The 19,327-nt window shown below is 37.8% G+C and overlaps 2 protein-coding genes across 6 annotated transcripts in view; one reads left to right on the forward strand and one right to left on the reverse strand.

Moving 5' to 3' along the window:
- Nucleotides 1–16,850, forward strand: part of FGF14 (fibroblast growth factor 14) — a 247,702-nt gene extending 230,852 nt beyond the window's left edge. For all 5 annotated transcript variants that reach the window (XM_075045898.1, XM_075045901.1, XM_075045902.1 and 2 more), the window contains 2 exons: nt 7,899–8,097; nt 10,674–16,850. In XM_075045898.1, coding sequence (XP_074901999.1) covers nt 7,899–8,097; nt 10,674–10,813 — 339 coding nt within the window. In that variant the 3' untranslated portion in view covers nt 10,814–16,850. The remainder of the gene's footprint in view (nt 1–7,898; nt 8,098–10,673) is intronic.
- A 5-nt stretch (nt 16,851–16,855) lies between these two features.
- The window catches only part of ITGBL1 (integrin subunit beta like 1), a 142,533-nt gene continuing 140,061 nt past the window's right edge, over nt 16,856–19,327 (reverse strand). Inside the window, exon 11 of the mRNA XM_075045897.1 lies at nt 16,856–18,759. Within this exon, the coding sequence (XP_074901998.1) occupies nt 18,668–18,759 (92 nt within the window). The 3' untranslated portion in view covers nt 16,856–18,667. The remainder of the gene's footprint in view (nt 18,760–19,327) is intronic.

A 19,327-nucleotide genomic window follows, 5' to 3' on the forward strand; every position in this document is an offset into this window, starting at 1 on the left:
AAGCCTTCAAGCAGATTTTTACTGCAAATTTGAATCTTGAGGGAAGCTAGGTGCTGAGGATGAGGTGGGGAGGAGATTCTGCTCTTGGAGAAAGAATATCTCATTTCACTGGTACAAAGATTCTGGCTGCATTTTCTTTAAAGCCAAGGATGTACTCAAGCCAGAAAATACTAATTTCTGTGAAAGTTCAGAGCAGGACTGAAGCAGAAAAATAACTTCACCCTCCTTTATATGTGTGTGAGGATGAAGGAGGATAATATACTTGACCATATGCTATAACCTGTGATGGCTGTCGATGGGCTGCAGCCCATTCTAAACCCATAGTTACAAATTTGGCTTATCACTAATATTTCTAAAATTCATTTTGCTTCTTTTATTCAGGTGAGGCAACACTATTTTAGCAGTTCTTCTCTTGGAACTTTTGTTGATGTATTCTAGTTTTGGCACATAAATGCCATAAAGACAGTTTAAAAAACTAGTAACCTTTTCCACGCTGCTCCCCCAAACCTTCTCTCAAATTTAAACAACCTTGATTCACTCGCTTCTAATGTGAGGGTCATAATTCAGAACTGCATGATGGGCTTAATTGCAAAAACATTCGTTCACTTTTGGAGTCGAACTGTACAAGCTTAAATAACATGTATCAGAACTGCTTATATCAAGGAAATTTTGTTCTATTTCAGCCATGTCCCACTGAGTTGATGACTCTGAATTGTAGGTGCCCATCAAAAGAACATAAATACCTGAGCACTTCTTGTGATATAACACTAACTTCTGTGTGGGTGGGGAGAGACATATATAAGACTGCTTCTGGCTAGTGTATATAAGTAGTATTTTGGGATCATTCTTGAAGTCATCATTTCAAATATGCTTTTATCTGACATCATTGTTTAGTCTTGCAAATGGTAAGTTTATGGAAGTAATGAGTATGTGCTCTGCCTTCCATACAAAATATTATTGCCTTTAATAAATTATAGTTTAATATGACCATAGCTGCTAGTTGTAAGCAAAGCAACACTTCTGTTATGAAACAAGGAAGTTTTTGTAATCCAAGCTGTTTTATGTTCTGTTTCAATCTGGACAGAAAATGAAGCCAAATTCAGCTGCGACCAATACTGACTTAAACACACAGAAATCTGTTCAAGCTATTTTTTGTTAGTTTGTCCTTCTGTATGCTATATGGCTTTTATTCATGACCTTATCTTAGGTGCTCATAAATGTACCTGAATAAAAGCATTGCTGCATTATTAACATTACCAGTCATATCCTTGCTAATTAGAAACCCAGTTAAATCAGTGCTAATACTTCCAATAGCACTGATTTACATTTACTTTCACCTAAATTTACTCAAAAGTTGTGTTTTGTTTCTTTACAAGCAGTGATATTCACATCTTTAGGTCTTTTAAAAAGTAAAAAATGAGAGACAGGAATTATAGCTAAAAGTTTTGCTTTTATACACTGACATCCTTACGGCACTCTCAGTGATTCTTTAACCAGCAAGAATCATCCCTGGTTTTAACCTGCATGATATCAAGTCCTTTTTTTAAAAAAAAAAATAAATATTTTTTTAAAGTGCACATGTTTAGGAATCTTCCAGAGAACAGAACACTAGCTCTGAAGAGCCAATAATGGTGTTCTCTGACTGTTGTAGTCTATTAAGGAAATTTTCTGTCAGAAGACTCTAGAAAGTATGTGAATGAACTTTTGAGCATTTGCTGCTTTCATGGGGCGGCTGCAGGACCGGCAGGTTCAGCTATTACTACTTTTTATTTTGAAGCTTTGTTAGTAAAGTCCCTGCAAGGTTTGTAGTGGCAGTTAAAGCCTCATGTTCCTCGCTATCTTACTTGGCCAGTTTGCACATAGAAAATTCTGCCAACTTTGCTTGGGTTTATGTTTAAAAATTATGTTTGTGTAAGGGGGCTTTTGGGCCCAGATCAGCTAAATGTCTTCTGAACATACAGGGAACATAATACCAATTTCTCCTTAATCCATAAAGTACCTAACCACGTACTTCTGGGTTTTCTGCCATTTGAAGAGGAACTCCTGAACAAGATAATATTGAACTGTAGCCTTTTGGGCAGCTTAAGAGTCGGAAAAATTTGATGCTATGGATGGGAAGTCTTGCGTAAGTCGTTTTTATTCTTTTACACCAGCATTTGTCAAATAGGTATACCGTAAGAAGGTAGTCTAACTCACCTAATTCAATGTGCAGCAAGTCAGAGAAATATCAATTTAGGTATTTTGCAGTTCTCATGTGCAGGTGAAGCCTCCAGATCTTGCAGGTCTTGCTGCATAAATACGTCTATGATACGGCCTTTTGCCCTTCCACAGCACTGCGGCTGTTTTCTGGGCTCTCGTCATTTCACACCTGGATTACTCCAGCGTCCTCCCCTCCTGCACTGACAAATACAGTGCTACCCCCAGCACCTCTGTTCAGAAGTCTGCCACAAAGTTCATTTCCCGGCTTCGTTATTTTAACTGTCTTTCTATTCTCTTTTGAGTGCCTTCTCCTCATTAAACACAAACTGCTTCTTTTCAATGTTAAGGCCCTTCTTCATGAGTCATTTCCAACCTTTCTATCCACTACTAAAATGTTACTTCCTTCTTTTGATTCCTGTGTTGCTAGCCTCTAACCCCCCAAATACCTTTCTGCTGACTCTGTGCTGCTTTTCTCACTCTGCAGAAGTTGCCCATAAGTCTCCACAGAGCTGGTGTTGTCCTCTCTCCAGGCTTTCCTTAAATTCCTTTGTCATCATTCCTACAAAAAATGTTCGATAACCAGCTACTAGCATGCTGATATCATTGCTTGAATATTTGGTGGGTTTTTTTGCCCTGTATCAATCGCTATTTGGATTGAAAGGCGTTCACATCAGGCAGACTCCACTTGGTCTGTACTTCCAAAGCTCTGAGGTCCTGTTCCATGACCTGGACTTCTAAGTGCAAATACTAAATAGTATCAGGGGTTTTTTTACAGTGCTTGATTAGACTGGCTGTTCCTCGCCTGGCAATCTCTTGGAGTTTGTCTTGCGGTTGTGTTTTCTGCTTGGCACCAAGGAGAAGCTGTAGCTAGTTTTTGCTGCCTGGTGTGATGACCGAGTCCCGTCGTGCCCACCTCCAGGGGAATCCACTGCCTCCTTATTTGCTGCTTGCTGCCATTCAAGAGGCTGACTGCTAGCTGTGTCACTTCTGTGAGCTGCAACTAGAACAATACCCTCCTTTCCTATATTTCAGAATGAAACACAAATTTAAAGAGGCTTGGAGGTTCAGGAGTGGAAGGTAGGAAACTTCTGTGGAAGCCCTTGTCCTTGGAACGGCCATTTGATGACCGTGGTAGAGAGGTGATCTTACACTGTCCCATGGAAGGTTACTTTTTGTTCAGCCCTGACGGTTCATTATCGATCGACTGACTTAACGGAGATGTAGTTTAAAATTGCAGGTGTTCATGTAATTTTTAAGCAATATCTAGAAGCTATATGGCTAGCTGTGTTGTCATGCTAGTTTTTACTTTGCAGCTCTGTGGTTTGCAGCATAGGTGTGTTCCCCATAGCTTCATAATGATTTCTTCTTTCTGAGAGCTGTAGTAGAAGAACTCCGTACTTTGTGCAGATTATTTTAAGTGAAAGACCACGGCTACAAATGGATATGTGCAGCTTCATTAAACCTAGCTAAATTGAAGAGACTAAACTGTGAAAGCCCAGCAATTGGAAGTTACACTGACAACTCATTCAAATATTTCCATTGACTCAATGACTTGTGGGACAGTAAAGTTTGCTGTACTTTGATTTTGATCTATAGCCATTTGCTACTGTGCTGTATTATTGATTAGCACGGGGGCCTAGCTTCATCGTGTCAGACTTCAGCCTCTGACTGACAGAAAGACATTACTTGGTAGGGAATTCATCTCAGTTGTCGTCTGAATTGTTTTCCAACAATCCTTATATCTCCGTGTTGACAACACAGGTGACCTGGGCTCCTTCGTGCAGGCATTCCTAAGTTTGTGAGGTGGATACTGGCGCTCTCTATTTCATTTGTGTTTTGTTGTTAAATGAAAGTTGACTCTGACACCACTGCATGCGTCCATGAGCTAAGGCTCTGTTATGTTGTAATACTACAGTGCTCGAGTTTTGGCAACACCGGTGGGAACCCCAAAACTACGAACTCCCCAGTGACAGAACTTTTTGATTCCAGGAGTTTGAACCCACAACCTGTGCGTTGTGATACTTATTAATGCTACAGCAACTGGGAGAATTAAAACATCTCCAAAGAGGACTCACATCAAGCAAAAGCTTGATGGGAAGCTGGCAAAAAATATCCAAGTGAAAATTCTTCTCAGCAAGGTGCAATTTAATACATCCTTCACTTCTCTAGGACCCAGGAAGCTGTATCAGATTGCAGTTTACAGCCAAAGCCCACTCCTGGGGTGTTGGAAATTGGCAGCTGGTATATACTTTATTTTTCAAATGTTGCTTTGACAGGAAAAAGCCACCTTTTATGTAAGACTAGAGGTTAAATCTGGGCACTGACCTTGGAAGAGAAATCCTGAGCGCAAGTTCTTGTTTGCGAGTCATGTCTGGTTTTGCAATTTGTTCATTCACTTCCAATAGAAAATGTAAAGACCGCCCTACTCAAAAAGTCATTCTTGCAGGGAAGATCTAAATGATTCATGTCAGCCAGATGCAGATTTGGATTCCTTCAGGTTGGATACATAGGCAGGTAGCCTAGGGGAGTGCCCTAACCATCGAGTTTCTCTTATGAAATACCATTGTACTGACTTTCCCTCCAGCAATGGATTTGAATAGTCATCTGTGGATGATTTTTTTTAAAGTCGGTGCTGTTAGCACATTAGTCATTTTCTGAGAGTTCTTACTGGGTTGAGCCTTATATATACAGATCTAGATTTGGCCTACATGCAGACACAGCATTTTAGGTGTCGTGGCTGCTTTACTGGAGAAAATACAGGTGCTTACAGCTTTTCAGCCAGCTGAGATGGTGTCTGAGGCAAAGCTTTAGATGTCACTCTTAACTTAGAAATACTTCGTTTCAACCTGAGTCCCAGGGAAGGTGCCCATTTCAGAAGTCCCTTTCTGACTAATTCTTTCCTCGCAGGAACTGATGGTTGCAGTTCAGTGTCGTCATCGTCAGGTGCCTAATTTTCATTCATGAATACTTTCCACACTGGCGGAACTATTAGCCTGCTTTAATGTAACATATATTTAAGTGACTTTCTGACTGAGAGTTTATCCCAGGCGGAATTGCATCCTGGTATACTGGGTGAATGCAAAGCTATCCAAAGCACTTACGCTACCCAGACATCCAGAGTAGGATAGCTGCAGTACTGTCGGGCAGAATACACTATTCAGGTTTGGCTCTTCCTCGTATGCCAAAAAAAAAAAAAAAAAAAAAAAATAGCAGACTATTACTATGCTTTTCATAACTAAGAGGTAGTAATGATGCCTGTTTGCCCAGTCTATCAGTCTGCATCCAGGAGTAGCCAAGTGACTGTGTTGGCATCGTCCATTTTTTTTGGCTGGGTAAAATAAATACCTACCACTTCATATGCTGTGCACTGTCCGAAACACCACTGTACGTGCCAAAGAAATGAGAGGGGAAGAGCCAGGTTTGATTCGGGTGGGATACGATTTGAAGGAATCTTGTTTCAGTGTCCTAATGGATATTGTTTGTGAAAACCCACAAATAGCATTTACAGGCAGCCAACCAACTCTAGTACGGAGGAGCACGGAATGAAAAACAGCTTTTGTTTATAGCAAAAAGTGAGTATTGGCTAAGAAGTAGTGTTTATGGTAATTGAGCTTTACAAGGAAGTAAAACTTAGTGGGGAACACAGGGGGTAGCATTTGCAGTGAAGCAGGTAATAAGGAGAGTTGTGTAGGCATTTCCTGATTAGCTCGGCTGTTTCAACAGCTGAGGAACATGACTCACATGTAAATGCTTGTGCGAGGCTTTAACAGGCATTCCCTCTAGCATGCCACCCTGCCTTCTGGTTTTATTTTGAGTCTCCTTGAGCCCTACTGTGATTTGAAATCAGTGGAGGAGAAAGGAGAGTAACACAAACAACAGATGTCTTAAAGTCTTGGAACAGAGAGAGAAAAAGCCCTGTGGCAAAGGAGAAGGTGCAGTTAAGGTATTTCCTGTCCTTAGTTTTCTGTGCCTCTAGTACAGACTGTATTTGCATTTCTGTATGTGTCTCTCTATATATATAGTTGTGCACAGAGGTGGTAAAGAAGCGGTAGTGCAAAAAGGCGGCCATGGCACATGTCAGAGAGTATTTTTTACATCCTGTAAATGAGTGTGACCCAGAGACACTAAGTGTACTTGCAACCTATTTTAGGGCAGGTTCACAAACTATTTCCCAGCTGCTGCTTTTAGTAACTGCTTTTAGTCTGTGGCTGGATAAGATGCACTAATTCTTTTTATTTGAAGTTAAAAGATGCTCCATAATTGCGAAAGCAAATAGGATGCCTGGTGTCCGTCAGGACAGCTTTGCTTACAGGTGGTAACTTAAGATGTGGTGATACAAATAGTGTGTACCCCAAAACACTAGGAGGACTGAGTTGTGCACTAAGTGACATTTAGTGCAGATTCAGAAAAGTACTTTGTCTGTGCTTTCTGGTATGGGGAACTGTGTCTTTAAGGACTTTGGTTTCCAGAAAGGAAATCTGTGACAGAAACAGCTGTGAAATTCTTGCAATATATAAGCAGCTGGGAATGGCATAGAGACCCTGAAAACGCCTTACCTGCTGAGTGTTAACTCAGTACTGCATGGGGCCAGGAGCAAAGAGAAATGGAAAACAAAAAAAAAAAGCAAAAGAAAAATACTGTGAATGGAGAAGTGAAAATATACGACACTTCCAGATTTTTACTTCTTGGGAAAGATAACTGAAAAAAATGTTAAAAAGAGGATTCAGGGCTGAGAACTTTGTGCCCTGAAAGCTTAGCAAGCTACTGTCCGCTTTTCCACATCTACTTCCTCCTTTTATGTCTTTTATCTTCCACAGGTTTCAGCAAATGGGTCCAAAGACAGAAAATCACATTCATACAGAATCCTATTTTCTCATGATACTTTAAATGTAATTTTATTTGCTTTTTAACTTGCTTGGGTTTTTTCAAAGGCTTTATGTAAACTCTGTTTCAACATATGTTCACGCTGTTTATTTTGTTACTGTTACTTGTGTTATTTAAAAAAAAACTATTTAAATTGTTATTTGGCTACTAGGCTACAGAAGTTTGTGCTTAGGTTAACCTTAGTAAAGAGTTTTGCACAATTACTCTGTTACTGAATGTAACTTCTGAAAAGCGTTCCAGTTTGGGGATGAATGCTGAGGATGTCAGTAGGAATTATTTCTCTTTGTACAGAAATTTGAACATCAAAATAGTGTTTTCCTGTGGTGTTTCAGGCCATGCAGACTCTGGGAAATGATATATATTTTAATATGTTGGTAGCAGCAATTTTTAAGCATCAAATATTAGTTGTTATAAACCATAGAGGGAGTTTGTTGCATTTAGTATGTTCAAATGGAACAACTGTTTTCTCATTAATGCTGTTTTAGCACAGACTTTCTTAATCATTACAAGGATATCCTATCAGAAAAATAAGCACAATAATAATTATGCCTGTACTTTAGTGTTTTTACGCCCGTCGCTTCCTCTCTACTTTGAAACTATACTATCCCTGTTGCACAGATGGGAAAAGAGAGGCATCCATGGGAGGTGAAATAACTTCACCTGGGGGTCTTCTAGAGGAAGAAAGATCTCCAGGTCTCAAAGCAGAACCTTCTTTTATAAGTCGTATATCAAACTTATCAAGAGGTATTTGTAAGTTAACAAAACAGAAGCTGCACATTCGAGACATCATTTAACATTTACTTTTCCTCCCACAGGAACTTTTTACGCCAGAGTGCAAATTCAAGGAGTCTGTTTTTGAAAATTATTATGTAATCTACTCATCCATGCTCTACAGACAACAGGAGTCCGGGAGGGCCTGGTTCTTGGGGCTGAACAAAGAAGGGCAGGTCATGAAAGGAAACAGAGTGAAGAAAACAAAACCAGCAGCTCATTTTCTACCCAAGCCATTGGAAGGTGAGGCTCAGTCCATTGCTGGCAGATCCCCCTATAAATGTCACAAGAAGAAGAAGGACTGGTTTCTAAAATACCCGTTGTCAATGTGCGTGCCCTGCACAGGGGCCATTCCAAATGACAGTCCCCAGGATTCATGGAGCGGTTTTGTGCTTCAGCATAGTGATGCTAGAAAGGGCATATGTAAGCACATTTTTCCCAGGGATTGAGAGGTCATTTTGCAAGAAAAGAAATCTTTTGTGGAAGGGCATTGTGCTGGTTTTAAAATATTCTTTCGATAGGGACATAAGCTGTTGTGAGTCTTGCAGTGAGAAAATAGTCCTTTCATTAAGCAGAATGAAATAATGGATATTGTAGGATAATTTGGAGTTATAAAGGGAATGGATGAAATGTCAGCATTTCAAAGTAAAAGCTTTCTAATACAAAACCCAAAGGTGTCTTCATAAAATAAATCATACTGTATTACTTGGCCAGTTGATGTAATGCACATAACTTGTGTAAGTTGGCCTGTAAACCAAGATAGAAGCAAATGAAAGTCATACTAACAAAAAGTCATACTAACACACTAAAATGATGTCACACATTCTCTGAAAAATACATTAATTTATCTCTTGGAACTTTTGGGTTATCCTATGTATTCTGCAGGCCTTTATAAACCTATGCTGCTTTTTGCTTCTTGTCCTGGCGGCACTCCAAATTTCATTGATATTATTGCTACACATAGCCTCAGTCATTCTGAAAATTATCTCATGACCTAACATCTGAAAACACATACCTGAGTAATCCTTTAGTTAGCAGTCCCATTTCTTTTAACATTTTAATTTAAAATCTGTGATTGAAGGATCAGTTTGTTAAATGCTTTAGAGTTTCATCATAAGGAAAGAATCTGAATAATCCTATGTTTGAAATCTGAAGAATTTGAATAATCCTTCATATTTGAACCCAGGTTGATGCCTTCGTGCTTTCTTCATCTTGCAAAAGCTTACAGTATTTTCATGAGCCCTAACAATATTGACACTTTATATGTCAAACCGTTTATATTAAATTATAAGAATTGTGGGGAGGGAAAGCCAGTGCATTTTTAAAAGCAACGTCAATTCATATGGATTAGGAAAGAAATCACTTTTTTCATTAATGTTTGGATGGTCAGACTCTTATCAAAATAGCTTAGACAAGGCTTAGAAATAACTTGCTTTACATTGCCCATGAGAGTCATCAAATATGACAGCTCCGCGATATAAATCCTTACTTTATAGTTCCATCTCATGTTATTCAACTTAATATTTTTGTAGGTCACAGTGTTATTTCATCAAGCTCTTTTAATTAATCAGCAAAGAAGTGCCCTAAACACAGTTATGGGGGCACTCTGAAGACATAGATCATAACCAGCCTTATGTACTCTAGAGAAGATGTTTAATTTCAGACTTTCATAGCCATAAAAGGATTTAGATTATGTCATTGGAAATGTTAGAACAAGTATTTGATTAGTTAATGATGCTATGGGGCCCTTCATATTTATTATGAAACTTCACACCATTGAAGATCAAGGTCAGTACTTTTTGATGCTCCTGCCTCCTACTCTAATTAGCCAAGGGATGAAGGGATTGTGCTCTCTATGGCAGCACACAGCCAGTCCCAAAATCATAGTGTGATGATTAATTCCTTTGACTGCTTTGACATCTCTTTTAACATTGCTGTGATACAAATAAATGCTACTGAAGTTAGATATAAGTGGAAATATTACCTGATTCAGTGACATGGAAAATGAAATTAAATTATCAATCTCAAAGGATTTAAAGTGGTTAGATAGGGACTGAAGCCCGGGGCAAACTTTTAATTCCTCTAAGAGTTCAGTTAATAGTTTAATTTGGATTTTTCTGCACTTCTACATTGAGTAGAGATCAGTGGCTACTGCATACATTTTTGGAAAGGAGGAAGTAAAAACCCCAAACCTCTGGTGTACTCTCCACAGCACTGCCCTGGACTTTTCTTCAGCACACACCTGAAGAGAGCACGGCCAACCTCCTCAGATTTGGGAGACAGATGTACAAATAACTTTGCAGAACTGGACCCAAGCCTAGTCTTGCAATGTAGGACTAAAAAGGAACACTTAAGTCTAGACAACTGTATCTTATTATCCTATTTGTTAAACACCATCTGTCTTATCATATTTTACTTCTAAAAACTTGCAGGATATTTATTTAAGGGTTGTGTGTATATATATACATGTGTGTATATATATGTACATTTTTGCGTGTCTGCCTCATGCAAAGAAGAATTGTAGTTTTTCATTTCCAAGGCTTCTATAGTTTCCATTAAACAAGCAAGCATACAGTTTCCTACTGTGTTTTTAAGTAAGTCAGATAGATACAGAAGAAGTGAGAAATTTGGAGGGTCAAGCAAAGCTATCAGTCATGCAAAACAAGTGTCTGGCGAAGTAAATAGTTTCCCTTGCATGCAAGAAAGACGAATGTGGATTATATTACAATATCAGTATTGTAGAAAATTAATCCTATCTGAGATGAGCTCTTAAATGAGAGGATACATTCTTAAAAATGTCTCTCCTTTTCTCCCCTCAGTTGCCATGTATCGAGAACCATCTTTGCATGATATTGGAGAAACAGTGCCAAAGGCTGGGGTAACTCCAAGTAAAAGCACAAGTGCATCTGCAATAATGAATGGCGGCAAACCAGTTGTTAACAAGAGTAAGACGACATAGCCAGATCCTCACAGGTGTTGTGACTTACTGAGTCCCGAGTACAGTTGAGCGATTTATCCTTGCCAGACTTCCCCTCTGCAGTGTCTGTGGATCAGCTTGCGGCAAGTCACAGACTTGCCCGTTGCTGTTTCTGAACTGAGTTGTTGCAAGTGGATAAATCTCAACATGTAGCTCCACCCACAACAAGAAGACACCTGGATGAACCAGCTAAACTCAGACCATGGAATGCCCTACCAGATATTGGAATGCCTTTTTAATATCTTTTCTGTGACTGTGACACTTCATGTGAATGACATACTTCACAAGTACACTTGATACCTTGCCTGCTGACAATTGCCCATAATCCCTTTTTGAGTCCAGTTTCAGCAAAATCCATGTGTTTAAGTTCTATTTTGTAGCACACAAATAATCAAGTAATTTCTAGTTAGATGCTGTAAACCTGTGCTATTATGGATTTCTCTTCTTCCCTTTTTTATAAGGCTGCTCGCTCCACTGTCTGTGACCTTTTGCAGGGATTGTGTTTCTCTATAACTTAAGTGTTGCCGATGGCTTAGTTTCGAAAGCAATCAGGGAATCAGGAAGCCTTCAAAAATCTATTATTACAAATTATATCTATAAAGAATAGGATTGTTGTCTCTGGCTTACAATATTGATTAAATGTGAATACTCTTTAGTGACAGATACTGTGCTTCTGAGGTTGGCATTATAGTGGAGGGAAGAGTGTCAAACACAACCAACAGGAAGTTTTCTGAAATGAGTGTTTGGCATCCCCCTATAGTTTCTTTTTGTGTGTGTGTTTTATACATATCACAGGCTTACTGGTAATGGTAACATTTGCCTTGCCCAGCGAGCAAGACCCACTCATTTTTGGGAAAGTGGGTCCAAAGAATTTTGTAGGCCTTGTAGGCCTGAATTAAGGCTCATTTTTCATCTACTAAATCTTCATTGTTTGAAAAACAACCACCACCAATAAAAAAAAAATAAGTAAGACTAACCAGAATTGTGCTACCTAAATCCATTTCAAATATAATCCTTTCCTGTTTTTAAGGAACTGAACTTAATGCCATTGTTATTTTTGGCTGAATCCCAGACCTACTTAGCAAAGCATGGGCAAGGATGTTGTTGTGTTCTTTTTTGCAGCACCAATGCAAAGGGTAGTTACAAATGATAGTTTAATATTTCTGGTGTTTTAAAAAAAAAGTTTTAAAACTGGACATATTACAAAACTTTATTTTTATTTTTAGCTAAGCATGCAAAGTCCGTTCCTATGTATCTCACTGATATCCCAGTACGTACCTCCACCCAGCTTCCTAGGATAATATGCCCACCAAATTGCTAGATTGAAGGTGCCTTGCCTTGATCTCTGTATACTGTACTTTCTCCTACATGATCCTAGAAGAAATCAAAAACACTATAAAAATTGAAGCCTTGGATCATATAACCAGAAACATCAATCCTTTGAGTTTGTCACTTGTGAACAGTTAAACCAGTGCTGGGGGGGCGAGGAGGAAAGAGTTAGAGAATGCCACAGTGATGCCACTGAAGTGTTGCACACTTAGTCACAGGCTGTCAGAAGACAAAAAATATGGGTACTCACTCTCTGTATGCTTAAGAAGGTATTTGTTTCTCCGAAAGGGGAACAAGGACCAAACTGTACCTCAGTCTGGAAAACTGTGTGGCAATGCTGTTGGCCTCTTGCTGTTACCTTGATATTTAAAGACAAAAACAAGGAAATCATCCATTCCTTTTTCAGCATTGTATTTCTGACAGATTGTTTTATCATATCTTTGTGCTGAAGTCCCTGACAGAGACCGCTGGTTATTTCAAACTCCCTGTCTGCTCAGCTGAACAACTGATTCAGTCTGAATGAACTCTTCATGCTAGTTTTCAAACGTGTTCTGTTTTTATAAGCAACATTTAGTGCACTCTTGAAGGAGAGTCCTGTAAAGCTGCTAAATTCTAGATAAACTTTTTTTTTTTTCCTATAGGCCAGACTTCCTTGTTTATATGTGTAATATGAGAACAGCAAGCTAACACTTGATGCTGGGTCTTTCTAGGGAGGGAATGAGTTAAGCATGAAGCCCACTATCCATGTAGAGAAAAAAAGTACAAACCTACTCTAATACTGTGAGAAAAATGCAAAGAAACTTTGACTTAGACTGTGCCCTTGCCTCCTAGCACTAAATACGTGCGCGTGGGGAAAACAACACTTCATTAAAAACTTCGGTGTAACCTTCTCGTCCCATCTCGTCCAGTGGGATTTGTGCACCGTCCCTGAGAAAACAAAACCAAACCCAAGGAACTCGCGTGGTGAGCGGGGGGCTTGCTCTGCCCCCGGGGGACCCGTGGGAGGCAGCAGCCTTGAAATTGTACTCTCGTCTGCTGGGTCCCAGAGGAGGCCCCAGGCTTTCCTACAGTTATCAGAGGAGCACTTCACAATATTTTGCGTAAGATAATACAGCTGAGGTCTACATTTTCTTTCTCTCTCACCTGAATTTTGTAAGAGTTCACGAAGAGGAAATACATGCGTTCATGTCCCACCCAGCCAGCTTTTTACTCTCCCAGTGTAAGAGCCTGGGGAGAGACAGGGTTGGAGACCTGGCTGAGCCACAAAGGAGGTTCTGGTTCATGGCCTGATGCTACATAAGTATTGTTTTCAACATTAAACTTTTGACCCTGAGGAACTTTGATCTGTGAACCAGGTTGGGGGGCTATAATTAAGGCCAGATTTCATTTTTGTAAGCAGTTAGTACATACTGGAAATGCAGCATTTTTTTTAAATCATTTTCCGTTTTTGTTTCTATGAGCAAAATCTATATGTGTGTTTAATCCAATGAATAGATGTCCTACAAAATATTTTTTCTACAACATGTTTAAACATAGCCAAGAGGTCTTTGTGGTTTTTTCCTCCCTTTGATTTTGTCTTGTCTCACCTGTTGCATGGGAAGAGGATGGCAAGGATGAACTGCATGTAGTAGGTTGTGTCTGTCAAAGAACTGTTGGTCTGTATTACTAAATTTACATCCATATATGCAAAGAGTTTGTCTGCATAGTACAGTTTGTGTTTATTCTTATTTGTTGTATACACAGATTCAACATGATGAATAAAACATTTATATGAAGGCATACCAGAAAACAACAAAAAAGTTTTATGAAAGAAGTAGACTGTGCAAAACATCAGTGCACTGGCCACAGGATGGTGAAACTTCATGTAAATAGGTTGGCAAACTCAGTTCTCCCCTTTTACCATGCCAAAGAAAATTTTAGCTCCTTAATATAATACCTCTCTTTCTTGCTGTTCTCCAGGATGAGACTTCACCATTTTCTTCCCTCTAAAATTGATTTTGCTGTTAAGTGAAAGCTGTTTTCAACTGTCTGTTACTACTAAAGTACTGTATAGTAAACCTGATGGAATCAATTTGTATTTACAGATTGGGGTTTTTGTACTTACATGTCCAGCTGTCTGTGAATCTGCAGCGTTCCAGATCTTTTGCATGCTTGCTTTGTATTTTGTTCTTCTTCTGGGTTTTATCTAATCTCTGAGAGACTGTTTGCACAGCAATCATCTTACCATTTTGTATGTTAACACTGCACATAGTCACTATCTCTGTCTTTTTTTTTTTTTAATCTGTATTTCAGCTACAGTTCTATTTGACAAAATCAGTCACACCTGCACAGTTTTAGAAATCCAGTTTTAAGTAGATAGGAACTACTTCAACAAAGCACCGTTTTGTTGTACTTCAAAAATTTTATAAATACACAAGAATCCTTTTGAGATTGCTCACATGATAGAGCCTATAGAAAGGTGTCTATAGCTTTTAAATGCTTTGTAGTTCACATAACACAGCTTTTGCTTAATTTGCTGGGGTGTTTAGCCACTCTCAAATAATTTTTTAATATAGTGTCATTTTCATAAACTTCCAACTTGTGTAGAGTCAGGCTGGTTCTTAACAAGCCCCCTCCCCCCCAAAATATAAAGCGATTCACTTTGACTATGGTATGTACCTGAAACAACACTAAGAACTCTGACTTTTTTTTTTTTTTTTTAAACTTTTTCTCTTGGTTTGAAACCACTGTAAGCAATGAGGTATGAAGGCAGGGAGTTTAGTCCATGCCTTAAAAGTGTGTCTTGCTGATCCATCTGTTTATTGGTATAAAGAAGAAATTATCACCTCCATTCAAATGGGAATGCAAGTAAAATTAGAATAAGGAAGGAGGTTATCTTTCTTTTAAATGCCCCTTCAGATAATTTCATATTCCGTGCAATGCATTTTAAAGTATCTAATAACAGGAGGTTTTCTGTGATAACTAATGCAAATGACTTATTTTTAAAGATATAATAAAATTTTTGTTCTGTTACCTAGTCACAGAAATATTCAGCTTAGCTTTCTTCATCCCAGTATCATCTAGCTGTATCATTTAGCTACAGAGTGAGATGTCATTCAGTAAAGAAGCAAGGGCACTGCATCAGAAGTGTCAGAGCAGGTACCTGATTAAATGTTCATCTGCGTGTTTCTAAAAGAGCGTATGGCCAGGGAAAAAAAAGGATTACAAGTAGGTTAATAATTTACGAAGCAAATCAATCCACAGCTGTTTTATAGGTGATATTACAGATATGTTATATACAATAGGCATAATCCTCCAAGTCTATTGTAGAAGCGTTTGGCACACTTCTGGATTGTGTTATTTCTCTCATAAGAAGAAAGCAAGGTTATAGTATCTTTTGTTTATAAGGTTTATCAATCTAGCCAGTACAAAATCCCCATTTATCCAATTTGGTTTTGCCACCTAGAAATGCCTTTTGCCACAGGCTTGGAAGCAAGTTTTTACAGTCACTAGGTATGAAGAATCAAGCAGTATGTTTCACACCCTTACACCTCTTCCTGCTTTTACAGTTTATGTATATCTGGAATTCCCATCACAGGGAATGAGGTGTAAAATTCACAATTTATTAATACAGCTATTATTTTCACATATGTGGAATAATGATCTTATTCCTTCCAATCTCATTTTTCTAGTGAGGAAATGAGCCACAAAACAGAACTGCTGGGAGTTACATCACCAGTTACCTCAGCATGAAGCATGGGGGGGGATGTTCAAGCAACATTATAAGAAACAGAATAAAAATTGGAAAGGAATTTATGTATACATTATATTTTAGTAGTCTTAGTTAATGCTTTAAGGTTTATAGCGATAGCACCATTCTGTTTGATAATTTACATTTTAATGAACCACTGACAGTAGCTGTCTTTTAGAATATTCTAATATTTTTCCATATGTACCTTAACATACAACTTGGATAACACTTTTTGAAATGCTATGGCTATGTAACCCATCCAGTAGCCAAAATGTTGGAGTTGATTGGTTTTCTAAAAAAAATTCTAACTAGAAATCAGAATCATCTTACACTCTTATAAGTATATAAATTTAAAATTAAAGCAAATTACAAAGTAAAATGCATCAAATATGACATTGCAACCCTCTAAAGAATTGTTCTTTTCTCTTTGAGTAAGACTACCTGAAATACCACGGCTGATCTACAGGATATATAAATCTGCTTATCATGCCAGGAAATAAGTCAAAAGCATCTACTGAACCTAGATAAGAGTTTTGATTATCTAGTATTTTCATGTTATGGTACTAAATAGAAATGGAAGGAAATCAAGGAAACCTTTGTATCTTTCATTGTTTACACTCTGATTCAGCAGACGACTGTATATGCGAAAAAACACTAAGGTGTTTTAAGATGATGTAGGTCAGTGGTATTCATAAATATAAGCAAAACCAACAATCTGTGCTCTCCAGACACCAGGGTTGACAAAATGCATATATGTTAAAATTTAAGAAAATATTCCTGTTAAGCTCTACAGAGTTTAAGATTTATAAGTATAAAATATAAACTATAATTTTCAAGATGAATTTTACTTTGAAGATTCCTTATACTGTATCAATACATTTTAGAACTCTGCCTGGTATTTTGGTTATCTAAAAAGAGAGCAGCTAGCAGCTTTGGGATGTATGTCTGTATTTATCTGCATAACTTCTATAGAAGTTATGCATGGACGTTTGGTGATTACACTCCCTGAGAACACAGGTTTCACAAGCTTCATTTTTAGAAAGAAAGAATCCAGGTTAAGGAAAAAAAATGGGTAAGAGAAAGAGCAAGCTACATGGGAAGGGGTAATAATAAAAGTGATTAAATAAATTCATTCAAATTTTTTGCATTCTATTACATGTCCTGTACCATTGTATTTTCCTATTTCAAAATTATCCTTTCTAAAAGAAAACTAATTTCTAGACTAATAATGGAAATACCTTTTTTGGTTGATATATAGTTCCCTTACTTCTGAGTCATGTACTTCTTCAAAAATCAGGACCTTGGCACCTAAACCACAATGTTACAGTTTGGTATTAAAAAGAAATATTTTCCAGCCATTTAAGCAATTTCTTGCTCAATCGTGGTTTCACAAAATGTAAACACTTTTGAAACAAAAATGTATGTATCTTTTTTTTGCTCGAAAGAATTAAAGGGCTGCCAAATCTACATGTACAAAAAAAAATAAGAGACTTACATGTAAATAAGTTAGGGAAGTCCCAATAGTTGTGCATCATTCATAACTCAATGTGAATTTCACACTGAGCAGCATTTCACCATTGGAAAATAAAAATAAAATTTTTGTTCATACCACTGCTTTGTTTGTATTTACTGTATTAAAACTTTAATTACTTTGTTGCCATTGTCTGAACATCTTTGGCTGAGACCAGGCTACTGCATAGCATAGCTGATTTTTCAAGTCAGTTGACCTTCAGGCTCCACACTTCTATAAAAGCAGTTAAATTCAATGAATACAACGTGTGACAGTGCAATCTGTTCCAAACAGTGATTTCTAATAGCATAGAGAATTGTCATCCTAAAAGTTATTAGTATAACAAATTTTCATTTGCTTTACTTTTAAGAGGACTAGGCAACCGTACATACATAGAACAGTATGATAAAAGTACATATGAGTTGCAGGATACATATTCAGAATAGGTAATCATACATTTATATCTTAATTAGTTTCATTCCTTATACTCCTATAGGTTATGTATTTGAAAGTATCGTAGTATGTAGACTAGATAGATAACCAACTCTCTGACACATTAACCACAGAAACAAAGAAGTTCTTTTGTGGAAAAGGGTCTGTTCAAACATTTTGGGTCTTCAGTCTATGGTTGTCAGGTAATTGGACCTCAGTTATACAAATACAATTCTTTGACCAAATAAAAAATCATTGATATTTTGATAAGCTGCTTTACAGCTTCTCTCAATTTATGAGCTGGTGCATAATCAGGATTGTTGAAAGAAAAAAAGCACCAATGTATTTGTCAAACACCATAAAATTAATCAAATTAATTATTTGACAAATGTTCGGTTAGTGCTACTCTTCTGCAGGAGTATTGCTGCACACTGATACGGAGACGTGACAACCAAGTAAATAATGTTAAAAAAAAAAAAAAAAAAGGCTTTCTTACACCTTTTCCAAAGGTTGCTGAAGGAACAGCCATTATGGGTGTAATCTCAGTCCCATCAAATTTACCAAAAAACTCTGGAGAAGTTCCACAGGGCCAGTATTTTATGACTTCACCTTTTAGAGCTTGGACTGTCCTGCTCCCAAGGCATTTTTAATTTTTTTCTTTTTGTTTTGTCATGCATTTTTTTAAGGAGCAGGCCCTCAAATGAGTGTTCTAAAGTATTTACACCCGTGTGTGTGTGTGCATGCACACCCACATACTGAGTACTTCTGAAATTAAACGGTCTAGCAGCTTAAAGAAAAACAAACAAAAAACCTCCTCAGTCTTTGATGTCCTTTGTTAAGGATATTCTCTCCCCAGCCAGATTTCACAAGCATTGCCATTCCATCCTTCCCAGCACTCACAGTTTCCACAGCTACAAACACCGTTGCCTAGAACAGAACGAATAAAGGGCAATTATCATAATTGAAACATACTACATTAAAATGTGTTTTATGGGAAGTTAAAAGCCATGCTAAAGTAGTTGCATTGTTCCTTTATTGTTCCCCCCACCCCTTTTTCTTCTTTGGAAGGAAGTAGTTACTGTACCATTGCATTAAGAAGCCACCACAAACCTACACTTGGAAAGCATTAATAGCATTCTCTCAATAATTCTATCATCAGCAGAACTGAAAATATTGTAATTATGCCACCACTTTTTGTACCCAGGTGTTGAGGCTCAGTGTTCACACTGTCCCTCCAGGTACAAGGCAAAACAAGATTACTTTTAACTATTATGCAGAAAGAAAAAGACACTAAAAGTTACAAACAGAATAGCAATAAAAACATCGCTTTGAACGTGAAAAACTTTAAACCTAAATTCTCGGAAGTGCTATTCAAATAAATAATATCTCAAACTCTCTATTAGACGAAAAATGTTTTGGCCCTATTTTGCAGCAGGGAAACATTAAGTACTGAAACCCGTATTTCATTTTATTTCAGTATTTATTTTCCATGACT

The sequence above is a fragment of the Buteo buteo genome, chromosome 14 (genome assembly GCF_964188355.1).
Source record: "Buteo buteo chromosome 14, bButBut1.hap1.1, whole genome shotgun sequence".
NCBI classification, from domain to species: domain Eukaryota; kingdom Metazoa; phylum Chordata; class Aves; order Accipitriformes; family Accipitridae; genus Buteo; species Buteo buteo.